Raw genomic sequence first — 16,965 nt, 5'->3', positions numbered from 1 at the left:
TGCTCCTAGGTAATCTGGAGCACCTGCTGAAATTCCCTGTTTTACACACTCTTTTAAGGTAGAATTCAAAGATATAGCTGTGTTAGGCCTGATACAGACAAGCAAAATGGGGCGTGGCGGTGGCGATACTAGGGTTAGGGAGCACACACCATCCACACGGTCCTTAACCCTAGTATGTGGTGGTGGCAGCATCATGGTGGCCTCCCATCCACATGATGCTGGCACCACCACTGCGCGCCCAATTGTGGCGCACAGCGGCAGCTCCTTTTTGTTGCGGCGCTGCAAGCTTTGTCCCTGTGCGGCAACCAAATGGCCACGGGAACCAAGCCATGGGAGAAAGGGGCCAAGTGGCCCCTTTCTCCCATGGCTGCACCTGTCGGGGTGTCCTGGAGGATGAAGCTCCAAGGACACCCCTTTTTGGGACCATGGAGAAGTGGCATTTTGCTGCTTCTCCATGTTCCCAAAAAGTGCTGGATTGGGGCCTCTGGGCTGCTGGTGAGGCTGCCCTGTCCCCAACCCAACAAGAAAAGTGGTAGCTGAAGGCCATAGTCTGTAGAATAGTATAGATCCTTGTAGCACCTTTGAGACTAACTAAAGAAAGAAGTTGGGAACATGAGCTTTTGTAGACTTAAGTTTACAATATCCTCTCCATCATAACATCTTTACTAAGGACTGAAACAACATGCAGGCATCTGACTAACTCTCCTATTATCTTTTTTGTCTCCTGTTTAGTTTGTAACATCTTGCCTGATGAAGAAGCCCATGGAGCTTCAAAAGCTTGCAACAAGTATATTGTGCATTTCGGTTGCCCAATAAAAGTATCACTGATGGATTTTTGCTTGTATTTTTTAAATGGCCAACACAGCTACCCCTGCATGTTTTCTTTCTTTAGTTAGTCTCAAATGTGTTACAAGATCTCTCTACATACAATCATTAAAAGTACAGCAGACCTTTTCAGTTTTCAGTCTTAGCAGTGCTAGGTGTATAAGACTCAAAACTCTTAACTGTAATTAACAGAGCCAATGAACCTTCTAGATGAATTAGAGTTGCCAGGTGGAAACAGGACAGAGCTCCTGTTGCTTTAATGGTTCTGAGGAAGTAGAATTTCAGTAGGTGGAGCTTGTGTGATACACCTTCTACACATCTAGGAACCCTGTCCCTTTTCCCATTTGGCATAAGACGAGTGCAGAAAAGGACTGGAAAGATACAAGAAAATCGCATATAGCATCATCTTGAGAATATAGGGAATTGTGAAATAGTAGTGTACTTACTACTCCCTGTGTACAAAAAAATTAGTTTTTATATGAAATTATCTCATAAGACTAACAGATTAGGAAACAGTATCAATCACAAAATGAATGCATCTGAGACTTCCAATATGTTACACATCTACATCCTGGCCTTGATTCAGAGGTCCATAAAAGTGTAGAATTTTGTTGCTATGACACATTGCAGTTCTGTAACAACATAATTTTCTCTCACTGTTTTTGATGGGGAAAAAAATCCCAGTTTCTACATGTGATCCAGCTATACAACTGAAAAGCCATTTCTTACCACTGAAAACAGTGGGAAAGGCTCACTGATTTTAATGCAACCTATCCTTCCTTTTAAAATGTCTTGTATTGTGACAAAAAGGAACTTATATGAATGAATTCCCTCCCAATATAAAAGAAAAATTATTCTGTGGTGAGATGTTGAAAGTGATGTTCCTAAGTTCTCTCCTATGCTACTACGAGAGTACTTGTAAAAGTTCTTCCATAGGTGAAGCCTGATAATCCCCCAACACAGCCCAAAAGAAAAGAAACAATGCTTTGCTAATATTTTTGTCTGATATCACATAAAACCTCTCGTTACTTGGTACAGCTTGACAATGATTGGAAGGTAGCCATATTGGCATGGTGCAAACCTTAGCATCTCTCTCTGCAAACTTCTTGAACATGTTTGCATATATCTTTCGGTCACGCTCATTGTGTTCCTTTGTTTTCTTCTGACACACTGTGATTTGTGACTTGGCTGCCTTGTTTTCTGGATTCACTTCTAGCACTCTCTGAAAGTCACATTTTGCCAGCTCAAATTCATTCATGAGTAGCCGTGCTTCTCCTCTTCTGTACAAACCCTTTTCGTTGTCCTGGTCCAGCGCTAATGCCTGAAAACATACATTCCTACAATTAACACAACTCAAATGACTCCATAAACTGGGAGAACACAAAAATGGGGAAAACTTGAATCATAAAGGAAATGTGGTCAGAAAGAACATTTATCAAGGGGAATACTTCACACAGAAGGTCTGTGTATCACTATTTTGTTTTGTTTTAGTTAAGGATAGAAGCCATAGAATAATAACCATGAGGGGGGGAAAAGATTTGATTATATAGATATAAACAGGTTTGCCCTGTAGAGGGCATAGTATAGAATTTTATGTAGATTCTACAGATAACCTTTCATTTAAAGAGGCTGAAACTGGGCAATGCATGCCCTCCAGATATTGTCAGACTTCAATTCCAGTAACTTCCTACCACTGGCTCTGCTGCCTGGGGCTTTGCTGACAAGCTGTCCACCACTGATTTATATAATAATGAGTCAAAAACTTTTCAGACCTATAGTTCTCAAATCTAGTTCAGTCAAATGCACAGCAAGAAGAAAGGTAGCTTTAAAACCAATGTGTCACTCAGGACCAGTGAAGACAGCACACAGATGTAGAGGAAGAGCTCTCTCCACATCCCATCCCATTAAAAATGTAAGCATCAAAAGGCCTATACTTTTAATGATAATCCTTGCAACAGTAGGTTGTTTCTAAGGATTACTGGGCATGAGTGGCAAGGACTCCTGTGCACATCCTGTGTGGCTAGGCGGTGTGTGTATATCCCACCTACAGCCCTTCATCATATCTAAAATGTTTATTTTTGGAAAGGCAATATGGTTGGACTGAGACTTAGACCCTGGGCTCTTTCTCAGATTAATCTACTTGTAGGATTGTTGTGAGGAATAAGCGTGTGTTTGTGTGTGTGGGAGAATCATATATACTATCCTTAATTCATTGGAGTAAAATACATTCCCTAGAGGAGTGAGAGATCCTCTAATGCAGAACACAATCCTGTATGCATATGTAAGAGTGGAGGAGTGTTAGCATACAGAGTTCTTTGGCTCTACACAAAATAGATCCATCACCAAATTCCTATACATGTTGTATATTTAATAACACTAGTAACAAAACTCTAGTTCCCAGCTGGTTTTAAATTGGCAAAGTAACATTTAAAACCCACAGTTTAGGTCTGCTGTATATCCTAACATTTAAAATGTAACAAGCATCAGAATATTATAACTAAAAAACTTGAAGTGATACGTTTTTATCAGATCCCACTGTAATCCAAGGAGTATTTTAATATATGTATATGATACAATGGATGTATCTCAATATGTATCTCAAACACTCTGGTACTAAGAAGGTGCAAATCTGCACACTAGTCTACAAAAATGTATTTTGTCTCCAAAACTAATTGGAAATTTATATATTCTAGAGGACCAGCTATCTATAGCTATAAACAGAACATTCCGTTAAAAGTAATATGATACAGTGACTAAATACGAACTGATATTATGCTTAAAGCTTCCAAAGAGAGGCCTAGAAGAAAACCTATGGGCAATGTTTTGATGATGAGTCATAAACCCCAGATATTTATAGTTTTATTCATAAGCACATGCTTTAGTCTTGCATATTTATCTCACTAATGTAAATGTTCTGTTGCAGTTTTAACACTTTGTTCTGGCTGTACAAAATTCAAAGACCTGAATGTTGAACAAATATCAGTAACCACATTCTGAATACTTCTTGTGAAGCCCAGATTGTGGTCCACTGTATAATAATACAGCTATGCATGATTAACTGATGGAAAACAGTGAGCAATCCACATAAAACTCCAACTGTAACAACATACTAAAAAACAAAAACATGGAAGCCATAGCTATTACATATCTTTTGTTAAAAAAGAATACTTCCACATCATAGCCCCTTACAAAATGTTTTTGCAAGATATTAAGTAACAATATATGCATGCCATATAATTCCAATGGCATTACTATGAAAGCTCTTACAGCAAGAGAATGTTGTCATACAAATGGATGCAAACAATATATTTGTACAGATTCTATATTGTGTGCAAGTTTTTAAAAAACAGGAAAGCATGATGACTCCCTTGGACTTCCAAGAGCACCATACGCTGTGCAATCATTTGGGGCTATCCTAGTGTTCTTTTCATATCAGTTTTCTACTGTGTATGTAGCCATACTTTCTATAGCTGAGTGGGATATTCTGGAAAGAGCAACTCTACTCTTGTAATGTTTGTATGAATAAATGTGTCATGTGGTGCAGGAGTCAGGATCTTTAATGAGTAATTCTGATACTCGTTTTCATTCCTCTTAGTTAAAGAGTACATGAGCTAAACTGCAATGAAGACATCTAATGGATTTGTTGAGCTCAAGCAATTATATATGTAAACTCATCTTTAGTTGCCAAGATGACACAGAAATGTTCATGTTCTGAAGGTAATTATAGCAACAATCCATCTGCACCTGAGTGTTAGGAAATGATTTATTTCTAAATCTATTAGACAGTACTTTACTCCTTTTTTGAGTGTTTAACTGCAGTCTTTTGGTACCTGTTTCTGGTATGTAAGAAAATTGGAGTCAACAGTTTGGCTGAAAGAGAGGTAAATGGGACATGACATGATAACCATGCAACATCAATGACCTTCTCGGTTCTATACAGACAAATGTGGTTTTACCTTATTGCAGTACTCAATTGCTTTCACATACTCCCGCAGCTTCAAGTAGCACATGGCAAGGTTGAGAAAAGCTGCCAGCAACAAGGATTCTGAAGCTTTAGATTCCCTTTCTGATAAGCCATATTCCATTTCTAACCAGGACACAATCTTCCCGTATTGAATCACTGCCTGCAGGTACTTGCCCTCCTAAGAACAGAGGAAAGAAATGCCATGTGAATGGCATTCTGCAAACACATTTACTTCTGGAACGTGAGTTATGATTGGAAAGCTAACAGATTTAGAAGAATGAGGAAATGGAAGAATTTTAAAAGGGCAAGAATATAAGATGAATGGGGGTTATAAGTGTGGGAGTAAGGACGTGAAAAAAACCGAAGTATCACAAAGACAAGTGTCCAAATGTTGTGGAAATTCTGTCAAGATCACTACCTGTCTGGAGAAAAAACACTTCCAGAAAACCTTTAAACCAGCTACAAATCTCATGCCATCTCTATCTTAACCTTATTCCAGTTTACAGGCAGCTTCATGTATTAAAAAGCCAAGTTAAATGGGAAAGTAAACCAAAAAAGGGGAAGGATTAGGGTTGCTTGAGAAGCATAGTGCATTCTCAATGTCATTTCTTGACTTTTGTCATTGATAAATATGTTGCCACTGACCTTGAAATAAACAGTCCCTTTCTCTTTGACAATGGCAGCCTGTTCAAGTTTCTCTTTGGTGTCCATCTCCCAGGATTCTTTGGCCTATAAACAAACATTTATAGCAATTGTTTGATAATGGTAAGCAGATGAATACCAGTGAATCAGAGCAGCCTTTCTGGCAACTGTTCGTACCCCTACACACAATCTGCCTCATAGAATCTTGTTTTCAATATTGACATTATTTGAACGTATCGTTTCTGTTATCAGGGAGCACTGCCTTTTTTCACTGTAGCAACATGAAAAGTGGGCAGCAAACAACGGAGAACATTATTTTACGTAAAATGCACCCTGTTAAGCTACATCTGGCGTTAGAAATTGAACAAGAAAAAGATATGGAGTAACCAAAGGTCCACAGCACTGAAATTAAATTTTAGAATTCCCCACCTCCCAATCTGGTCTCAGCTCCACTTAAAACCTTATTGAAAATACAGTCCTCAAGAAGCACATTAGGGTGAGAAAGTGATGAAAGGAAGCCTCTACAAATCTCTCTGGGGGTAGAAAGGGTGGGGAAGAAACCAATCACCAAAGTTTCCTTCCCGAAAACATTTCCCATTATAGACTTAGCAGCACAGCTCTACCTTATGTACATCTTGTTCCTTCACTGTACTGTACTGTACAGAGATGGGCACATTCTTCAACACCCCAAAGAGGGCACAGCCTGTTCAGCAATTCTGCCCTGCCCTCCTTTCAGTACTGTTTGGCAGGACATGGATTTTTTTGTCTGCAGCCCAAGAAAAAACACACACAAAAGAAACAAGCCCAGAACAAGTCCTGGACCCCACCCAAAACAATAAAACAAACTAACACACAAGAACACTGTGTGATCTTAGTTGACGTATCTGCTTTACCAAGCTTTGTCACAAACATACTGGAGGGATGACGGGAGAAACAGGACATCCTAAATGTTTCCATTGCAGAAGAATTACTATGGGTAAATGCCAAATCTGTATGTGTCTGTTTACTGTTTAAAGACATTCCATTCTCACCTTTTCAAAACTCTTCAGTATAACTTCATAGACAAGGTCAGCATTAGGCCCTATGCCAAATGCAAGCTTCCCTATTTCACCAAACCCATATCTAAAACAAAGCAGAGAAACAAAAAGTTAACAGAAATGGCATAAGCTCAGGCATTTTATTCAGTATTCTGCATATTTATGCTCACATGGAGATAACAGTGACTAGCTACACATCAGGCCCTGGAGATTAAACAGATGTTGCCAAGGAAACAAGTGGCTAAGTAACTCATGTGTCACAACACAGCTTTTACATACTATACTACAGTCTTCTTTTTGATTCCTGTGATTTCTATTGAATACGATTATACACTGTGTATTCTATTAATGTCTCTTGAATGGATCATGCATTTTATTTTCCATTAATGTCATTTCACATGCTTCTTGGAATCTCTGACAATCACAGTAAACACTATTTCTGTCTTCACTCTTTAAACATGCCTTTTAAAAAAATGTTTATGGCACAAGAACGGCCTAATACATGACAACCAAAAAGTGTAGTTTTTGAAAGAGTTGTATGAAGGCAGAAAATAATATAAACACAGTTCATATGCACAGTTGACTTCGACAGATATTAATGGTTTCAACTGAAACAAGGAAACTGCAACAAAATGGTTATGTAAATACATATTTGCTTAGAGTTGAGTATTATAGGATTTGTATAATGTACATAAAGAGAGAAGGGATGCAATAGACTCTCAAGTTTCTTACTGAGCTCCAATATGCAAAATGCAGTGTTCTCCCCTCTGCATCTTCTCCAGAGCTTTGTCAATTCCAATGGGAATGTCATGGTCTTCTCCTTCTCCAACAGTGAAAGACACGTCTCTGCAATCAAACATTCTGCCATCACAGAATCCCTTCAGATGGACTACATGGGAGAGGGGGAAAAATCATAGACTGCAAAACGCCATCTACTCAGAACACTTTGAAAAGAATTAATGAGTAATATGACCAAAATGTATTTTTGTTAGTGCTTGTATCCCATAAAGGCTGATAAGCATGATGGCTGTCAGAATAAATCCCAAAGTCACACTCCTTTTAACACTCTCAATTTCTAAAATGCAGTCACCATCATTTAAGAATGCATGAATGAACTAGTAACAAAAGGCCTTGAATTCACTGATACCAAGCCTAGAAATACATATTTAGAGACCCCGAGAAATCATACTAATCACATTGTGGCCCAGTTCTATGAGCCACTACATGGATACCACAGCTGTTAATAATGGGCAGAAGTCCTGATGCAGAAGTGAGTCTATTGCTAATGGGTATGAACAAAAACTGGGATCCAGTGCTGCAAGAGCCACTGGCATCCTGCCCTAGCATAAAATAGTAGGGAACCTGTAGGGAGTGTCAGGGATAAAGATTCTCTCTGATTCCTTGTGTGTAGACACAGAGGGCTTAGGAAAGAATATGCAGTTGGAGGAATGTTTTGAGGAAAGGGCAGTGCATGCTACTATAACTGCTACACAACAAGTCAGTACTTGAATCAGTATAACTACTGTAAATTAAAACTTTCAGTTTTAAAATCTCAACAGTTTCTGGTATTGCCACACTGTGGTGGGAATACAAATAATAAGGTTGCAGTAGCACTGTATTCTCAAACAAGAAGAATCTTATTCAAATTAGCAAAGCTACATGAGGATTCTCATTGAGTATCTGTCTATTAAGACAGCACCTCATAGAAAGAAAGAGAGACAAAAACACGTGCAAGAACAAGTGCTGTATACAAGCAATATGTTCCCTATAACAGTTAATAATGTGTTTGTGGATCAAGGACAAGACAGACCACAACTGTTAGTCACACTCTTTCTTCTAAACTGCTCTGCTCTGGACATTGTGTCTTCACATGCTGACTTGTAAATTTAACATTGATTATTGCAAAGTGCTCACATTTTTGGTACAACAGCATCGGTTAGTAACATGCAACAATAGCTATGGGTGTTTTTCCTTAAGGCAAGAGTAGGCAGTGGGAGTGGCATATTGCCTTGTCCTAATCCATTAGGAGCTGCATCCTGCCAACACAAGTGGAAGTGAAGAAAGCTCTCTTTTACCTTTAGAAAAGCCACTTCCACATTCAGACAAAGGTAAGCGGGGAGCCTGTACCTTATCTGAGAGCCAATTAGCACTTCCAAGAGATTTCTAGGAAGGCAGACAACATGATGCTTGGTGAGAAAACACTGTTAGAATAAAGCACCACATACATAAATCTCAAATTTAAACCTGACCTGAAAAATACAGAGCAAACAATTTTTGGTACCTTTAAAGACCATCACATTTATTATAGCATATATCTTTGTGGGGTACAGTTCCTCTAATGTACAAGGTATTACCCTAAACCAGCAAGTATATAAAAATAGAGCTCAGAGGAAAGTGAAATGCAACAAAATGACAACAAGAGATTGCGATTTGCCAATATATTTTTCAACTTAGGGTAGCACTTCATGCATCTAACATCACAAAGACTCCAAAGCAGAAAAATGTATACTAAAACAAATTTCCTAGCCTTCAAGGTAGTACAAGAGTGCAGTTCTTATAGCAACCAATTAACACAGCTAATCCTCTACAATTTGTTAAAAGATATATGGTAGGTTGGAATTCATGATCGCAGTTACAAATGAATAAGTCTTGTAGCACCTTTGATTCTAACTGTAAGAAAGAACTTGACAGCATGAGCTTTCATAGACTTCAGTCTACTTCCTCAGATGCTATATCTTTGAATTCTACCACAAATGAAGAAGCTAAATTTATGCATCTGTAACTGATTTTTATCCATGATCCCTACAGATTCACAAATGTAGCAAAAGTGTACAGAATAAATAGGCATCATAAAAGTTCCCCAGTCCTGCTTTACTGGGTAGCAGCCACAGAGTGCAATGGAGGTCTGTTCTTCCATTAATTAGGAGGCAAGAAACTGATGTTTCCACACACATACCACCAGTGATTTCCTGCACAAGAAGAAATTGCAACAGGGACCCTACTTCTGATTGTTGAATGAGGGAAGGTGCCAGTAAAACTATATTTCCTGAACATTGTTTCTAAGGTCCAAAACACACTGCAGAAATAATCCAGCTTTAACTGCCCCAGCTCAGTGCTAGGGAATTCTGGGAACTGTAGTTTTGTGGGACATTTAGCCTTCTCTGTCAGAGACCTCTGGTGCCATAATAAACTACAATTCACAGGATTCCCAAGCATGGAGCCAGGGCAGTTAAAGGAGTTTCAAACTGGATTATTTCTGCAGTGTGTTTTGGATCAGTCTCACAGTGTTTAGTCTCAATATATAATATGTTTGCACATAATGCTAAGCTAAGATTTGTTTAAACCATGGTTTATTGAACAATCCAGATTCAGTCTTCTAGTAATAGCATAATATAATAATAATTAATTTATAGCCCGCCCAATCATGAATAATCTGGGAGGGTTACAACAGTAAGAAAAATACATAGCAATAACAATAAAATGAAAAATAACACAGCAGTTCACAGTAATAAATAGCAAGAAGAATGCAAACAAATAACAATAGCAATAAAAACTACATAATAATTAACATAGTAAATCAATACAACTTAAAATTAATCCCCAGAATACATGGCAAAATAACAGCGCGGTACAGACCAACCCCAAATGGCGGCCTGTCAGCGCCTGTTTTTCCACCGGAAGGAAGCCTCAGCCACCAAACTGCGCAGGAAGGGGGGGAGGGAATCTAAGCCATGGTGAAGTAACAATGCCTTATTCAGCCAGGAGGACCAAAATGCAAAACCTTTCAAATGATTGCATTGTTGATAATATGCAAAGTACAAACATCCTGGTTTTGGTAAGCTAACAAATACATGTAGAGGGATAAAAAAAACATTATCTTGATTAGGCTATGGATGATAAATCGAACTCCTTGATAAGCTGTAATTCAGTGGTTTCATGCTTGCGTCTCCCTTTAAATTTCTTTGTTTGAGACTGACTCTCTGTTATGTGGTCTGGGTTTTTTTTTTTTTTAGACAGTAGTTGTCTTAGGATACAACAAGGTCTGGCAACACATGGTCCACACTCACCCCAGCCATTTTTTCAACTACAGAACCACCCCCACTGTTGAATTTTGGAAGCACGATAGCATTCTCCCCCTCCAACATGACACATGGGGGAAATGCAGCTTGTTTTGGAGATTTGTATTCCCAGGATACAAAACTCTCCTCTTTCTGCAGCAATATGATTTCGGCAATCCAGAAGTGGCTTCTCGCAACCTCTGGTTGGTGTTACTGGATTTTTGTGGTGCAGCTCACAACATGATTTCAACCTGGCCTCCAGACATGCCAGGGTTGCACATCCTGCCTAGAGTACTGTACTAATTTTATATACAATTCAGGGATACTGCCGTCTTGCTATCTGTTTCATCATCATCTACAGCACAGGATCTTCACAGGGTTGAGGAAGTAACAACCCACATGTGGTTTTCCCTTTCAGAATTTCTTCCATCAAGGTTATAAATCTGCCAGGTGTATTCTTCTTTGTTGGTTGAAGTTGGATATTATAACTTTAGTAAAAAAAAAAAAACACACACACACACACAAATCCGACCTTAGTCGGCCTGAGGAGGAGGACTTTGTGGACCAGGGAAGAAGCTTGAGGGATTCAGTGGCCTTTCCTTTCTCTAATACCTTGTACAGTGGTACCTCGGGATACGAAATACCCAGGTTACGAAATTTTCGGGATACGAAAAAATCCCATAGGGAATTATTGTTTCGGGTTACGAATGTTTTTTCGGGTTACGAAAAAACTTTTGGTGCTTTTCGGCGCTATTTTACACGGAATCGCGGCTTTTCCCCATTAGCGCCTATGGCAATTCGGCTTACGAAGGCTTTTCGGGTTACGAAAGCGGCCGCGGAACGAATTATTTTCGTAACCCGAGGCACCACTGTATAGGGACAGCACACATCTCTAAGCATGCATTAATAAATTGAAAGCTTCCTCCAGGACACCAGTTATTATGGGAAGAGAGGGTAAAAGATGATGACAGTGACAGGCAGTAAAATCTGAAAATGCAGTTGCTGCAACCCCGATCCAGCGCACAAAGGGGCGTCATGATGCCACCCCTTTAGGCTCATCTGTTGAGGCCCTATTAATCTCAAAGGGCTACAAGATCTCTCTACATATCATTTCTTTAGTGTCATGCAAGTACAGGGTTACTCTTCTCCCCTTTTAATGTTCTTTATTGCTGTCAGATAGGTGTCAGAGTACCTGTACAATGTAATGAACAAATAAAAGTATACCGTGTAACTATGATTATCCAGTACATTGTCTCCTCAACACACACACACACACACACACAAAACAGCAGGAAAATACAGGAGTTTCTTCTCTGGACAACAGAATAAGTTACTGCAATATTTTCTTATCTCTATATGTTCGTTTCTGAAATGTCCACCTCAGGACACTGAGTGTGTATGTCAAAATCCTGTAATTTATCAGCTTCAGTAATTGCCTAGGGCTTGGGAATCACTTAACTATGTAGAAGTCATTCCTTTCTTGGGGGGTGGCCCTAGTCTACTTTTAAAATGATAAGCATTTGATGACTGGAGCTTATTAGAAGGAATGATTCCACATGGATTGTAAATGTAACTGGAGAAGAAAAACCCACAACCTGATTATCAAAGTTTACTTAACTGCTATCTAAAAGAGATCATTTGGATAAAATTACACTTGGATTACAGAATAAGAAACCCCAGCCAGACTAGGGAACATCACTTCAGCTGCTGAGCTGATTTATTGTTCTCTCAGTGCCTAGAGCGATTTTGTTTTGCTCAGAACACTGTGTTCTGAATGTGGCTGGCACATGAACTCTGAGCACTGACAGCAATTTGTACTCTGATTAAAATGGCAGAGAGGCTGTAACACAACATGGAATGCAAATATTCAAATGCCTTGTGTTTTAGGAAGTAGAGATGTGAATTATGCCCTATCAGTCAACCTAATAACACTGTCTACAAAAATACAGTGCAGAGACTTTACTTCTGGTACACACATATTTTCTCCCATTCTAATTATAGCAGTGCTCTTGTGAATCTTTTTTTATTAGCTCCCAAGTTAATATTGGGTTTTACTAGAACGTAGTAGAAACACTATCTGTTAATTCATTGCTGCTGTGATTTTACTATTTGCTTGCCTTCAAAATACAGTCATAACTAATCCTCTGATTTTTTTTTAAAAAAACACCTTGCTCTGTTCATGTTAAATCATCCATGCATTTCTACTTCATTGTTTCTGACAAAGAATGTGAAACAGGGTTCTCAATTCAAAAAACTTTCATTTCCCAGAACAGAGGATAATGGTTGTATCCATGTTAGGTTTTTTTCAGAGTAATTTATCCTCCTGCCATCCACTTCTGATTTCTGGTACCTTATAAAATTTACTAACAAAACAATAATCCATAAAGTACTTTGAAGCATCAGAAAATGCACAACTTGCTAATAATTTTTCAGTGCAACTCAGAAATTAAACCCATAATGGAGAAGAAATCCTAATCCAAGGATGAACTACATGTAGCCGGGGTGGGGGTGGGGGCACATTGAATGTGGTCCTCTAGCTAATTGCCAAAACCCATTGTGAGCAATCAGATCTCTAGTAGTTCAGATCTCTAGTAAGAGTAATCTGTCCCTCCCTCATCAAGAAAGAGGATGGTAAGGGAAAGGCAATGGCAGAAAGAGAGGAGAGCTCCACTTAGGCCCCATTCCCACTGGGCTATAAAGTGAATCAAGAATTGGATTATAGGGACATCATTCCCATTTGAACTCACATTCGATCCTTGTTTAAGGAAAATCGTTCCCATTTGAATTCGCGTTCGATACTACTTTGATCGATTTCTCCAGCGAAAACCTGAATCAGTGGTGGATAACACAGGTTATCCTGACTGCACTTTTCCAGAGGTTTTTTTTTGCAGCTGCTGGGTCAGATCCGGGGCAAACTAATGGGAATGATGAGTGTCCGAATTGGTATTTTAGGAGGGGAGGAGCAATGTTCAAGGGGCTGTGCTGGGGGTGTCACCAGCTTTGTCCTCTTTCCTGCATTCACGGCACCATTTTCCCCCATTCGTGTAGCCTTTCCCCTAGTGGAGTGGGAAGCAGGGCAAGGCGATCGCGTGTGTAGACAAATTAATTTTTTTTTTAAAAAATTAGGCTTTCAATCGCCTAGGCACTCTGTCGGGTGTTCGATCATTGCGAATTGCTCCATTGGCCTCCAAACACAGTAAGCGCATGACGCCCCCCCTGCCAACCACCCCCCGCTCCACATAGATCGATGTGTGAGAAGACCCACTTCACTCCCTTTTTATAACTATTATTTCTTCTTTTTCCTTTTCTTGTTTTTGCTGAGTGCCTAAGCGCCTCAGCGCTCCAGCAGGCCTATAGTTAGGCTGGGGCAACAGGGCCCCAAAGCGAGGGAGACAGAGAGACTTCTACACTGGAGAAATCACCTGGTTTGGCACCACTTTCACTCTTTCCTGGCTTTAGGCTATGGAATTCTGGGAGTTGTGCCCACAACAAACTCCAGCTCCCAGAATGCCATAGCCTTGACCCAGGATGCTTAAAAGCAGTGCCAAACCAGGTGATTTCTCCAGTGTAGATACAGCCTCAGTCTGTCTCTTTCTCTCTCTGGTGTGCACGCATCTGCATGTTCCCCTGCCTGCCCCTTCTGAGAATTGGAGTTTTTTGTGGAACTAGGTGCGCGCACGCACACACGCACACGCACACACACGCACAGGAAGACCTTTGGATGTGAACTGGATCCCCTCTTATTCTTCCTCCTCCTCCTCTTCTTCCTCCCTTCTTCTTCCTCCTCCTCCTCTTCCACTCCAACTCTCAGAATTCCATAGCCTAGAGCCAGAAAAAAGTGAAAGAGGTGCCAAGAGTGTGGATTCAGCCTCTCTCTCTCTGGTGCGCCCATGCTTCCCTGCCCCTCCTGGGAGTTGGGTTTGTTGCTGGCCGGCTGGGCCCTTCCAATTTCTCCTCCTCCTCCTCCTCCTCTTCCTTCCCTCTTCCTCCTCCTCTTCTTCTTCCTCCCATTCCTCCTCTTCATCTTCTGTTGTTGTTGTTGTTGTTGTTGTTGTTGCGTGCCTTCAACTCCTTTCTGACTTATGGCAAACCTGCAGAGTTTCCTTGGCATAGTTTCTTCAGGAGGGGGGTGTTGCCTTTACTTTCTTTTGAGAGGCTGAGAGAGTGTTTCTTGCCCAAGGTCTCCCAGTGGGTTTGCATGGCCAGTCTGTCTCCTCAAATTCTCTAACCACCAAGACAGACTCCTCTTCTTCCGCCCTTCTTCTTCTTTTTCCTCCTCCTCCTCCTCTTCTTCCCCTCTACCAATCACAATGACTCCTAGCCATCCAAGCGCTCAGGCGCTTCAGCGATTCATTGACACCTCCCCACACATACACATACACACACAAACAACCCAGAAAAACAGGTTTGAAAGATGCAAATGGGAACGGGGAAAAAAAGTAGCCCGAGTCAAAATGCATTGAAGCAACTGACGTCACTGTGACGTCTAATCACCTAAGCGCTTGATTGACAGCTTAAAAAAAGGAGAAACCAGTTCCAGACAGGCAATGGGAATGGGGAACAAAAAAGTCCACGTCAAAATACAACAGAAAAATATCAATGGGTACGAGAACATGGGTCAAGAAAAACCAAATCTGTTTGCTCCCTTTTGTAATGGGAACGATGGATGTGATCCGAATACGACTCGGGAACTCACTCCGAGTCTGACTTGCAGCAAGATTTGTCGCTTTATCGCCCAGTGGGAATGGGGCTGTTTGCTACATCACCCAAGCTGCTAACCTTTGGCCCCAACAGGGATCCCAAAGGAACACCACATTAAAGTTCTTTATCTCCATTCCAATTCATTGAAGTCTCATTTAACTCAATGTGAAGTAAGTAAAGATGTGGAAAATATTTATTCTTCAACCAGCAGATAGATTGTTCATTTCTAGATCAGCTATTGTTTCATATTAACCCATAATACTTTTATTAACTTATAAAAATCAGCCTGTTTGTAAAAAGGCTGGCTACAGCTTACTAAGGGATGTTTTGTTGGTTTGTTTTTCTCATATGGGTGTTGTAAACTGGCATCTGCCTACCAAGAGGAAGAAAAACACTTTGAAACCTTAGGTTGCTTGAAAAAGTCTTTATCAGACAATTTCATCCAGCTACCTTATAGTGTACTTCTCTTGCAGACGTATTTTTACAATGGAGTAAACCCAGTGATTTTAGCAACTCTTTCTTGTAAACCTCTGTCATTTAAGGAATAGAAGTAATCAATGATAAGTAAGGTACATAGGGGGAAGAATATCTAGCTCTGTTTCTTTTGGGTAGAAAAAACTGAGACACATCATATAATCATCATGCTAAAACCTACTACCACCAATAATAAACAAGGGCCAAAAGTTGATATATTTAGGGCATAACTAGATGTTGGAGTGCAAAGATATAGCCGTGTTAGTCTACAGAATCAGTATGTAAAGAGATCTTGTAGCACCTTTGAAACTAACTGAAATAAAGAAGTTGGCAGCATGAGTTTTCGTAGACTTCAGTCTACTTCCTCAGATGCATATAGAGGATATGCCTCTAAGATGTACACTGAAGTTTCTGAAAGTTCATGCTGCCAACTTCTTTATTTTAATTAGTCTCATAGATGTTGGAGTGGAAACTATTAGAAGGTGTTACAATGCATAAAATCTTGAAAGAGTTTGCCACAACTATTGGATAGACTGGAACAGCCCAAAGTTAACCCAGAGTAAAAGTAGTCCTAAGGAATTTCTAATACAACAGGCTGGGATGGGTTTTGACTTCTACTGTCTTCTACTGTAAGCTCTGCTAGCTCTTGGCCATTTTGGCCAGTTAAGGTTGAACTGCAGCCCTAAAATTATATTATTAATAGTAGTAGTAGTAATGAAAAGATAGGTTTAGAAGTAGGAGTTTGCCAGGGCAGCTAATATGTTTTACAAAGAATAGTGGCTTTAACTGCAGAGTTTTACTGTTTTGGATGACACATGTAACTATGGCACTAGTTGATCTGCCAAAAGGGAAAAATCCATCCATTTTGCAAGACTGCAGTTAGCTCTCCCACATAACCTCTCAATCCATCTCAGAGGGAAAGCTTATAAAAACACAGACAAAGTATTAGACTGGCAAACACTGTGTCTGCAGACTGGACTTCCTGATTACTTTTGATGCCATGGATTGTCTTGTTACAAGGACAGAAGTGAAAGCTTCTCATAAAAGACAATGGAAAAATCAGCACTATCATAGCTGTGATTTGGCAGTAGTTATACACCCTGCCCCCCCTTCTGTCCAGCAGAAGCAAAACTAGAAGTTCATAGTGTTTCAAATGCAGGTCTTCTAATAAGGAAAATGTGAACTGTCATGAGTTTTTAATAGTCTAGAAAGTTACTCTTCCTGCCAATGTTTCCTGTGAATAACATAGTACCAACACTTATTT

The 16,965-nt window shown here is 39.9% G+C and overlaps 1 protein-coding gene across 1 annotated transcript in view; it reads right to left on the bottom strand.

Moving 5' to 3' along the window:
- The window catches only part of FKBP5 (FKBP prolyl isomerase 5), a 60,529-nt gene that overhangs the window by 3,304 nt on the left and 40,260 nt on the right, over positions 1 to 16,965 (bottom strand). The window contains exons 6-10 of the mRNA XM_042463529.1: positions 7,201 to 7,357; positions 6,463 to 6,553; positions 5,435 to 5,518; positions 4,782 to 4,967; positions 1,907 to 2,146 (exon numbers count right to left, since the gene is read on the bottom strand). Coding sequence (XP_042319463.1) covers positions 1,907 to 2,146; positions 4,782 to 4,967; positions 5,435 to 5,518; positions 6,463 to 6,553; positions 7,201 to 7,357 — 758 coding nt within the window. The remainder of the gene's footprint in view (positions 1 to 1,906; positions 2,147 to 4,781; positions 4,968 to 5,434; positions 5,519 to 6,462; positions 6,554 to 7,200; positions 7,358 to 16,965) is intronic.

The sequence above is a fragment of the Sceloporus undulatus genome, chromosome 4 (assembly GCF_019175285.1).
Source record: "Sceloporus undulatus isolate JIND9_A2432 ecotype Alabama chromosome 4, SceUnd_v1.1, whole genome shotgun sequence".
Lineage (NCBI taxonomy): Eukaryota > Metazoa > Chordata > Lepidosauria > Squamata > Phrynosomatidae > Sceloporus > Sceloporus undulatus.
The sequence above is the reverse complement of the archived record's forward strand: the minus strand, read 5'-3'. Positions and strand labels throughout refer to the sequence as shown.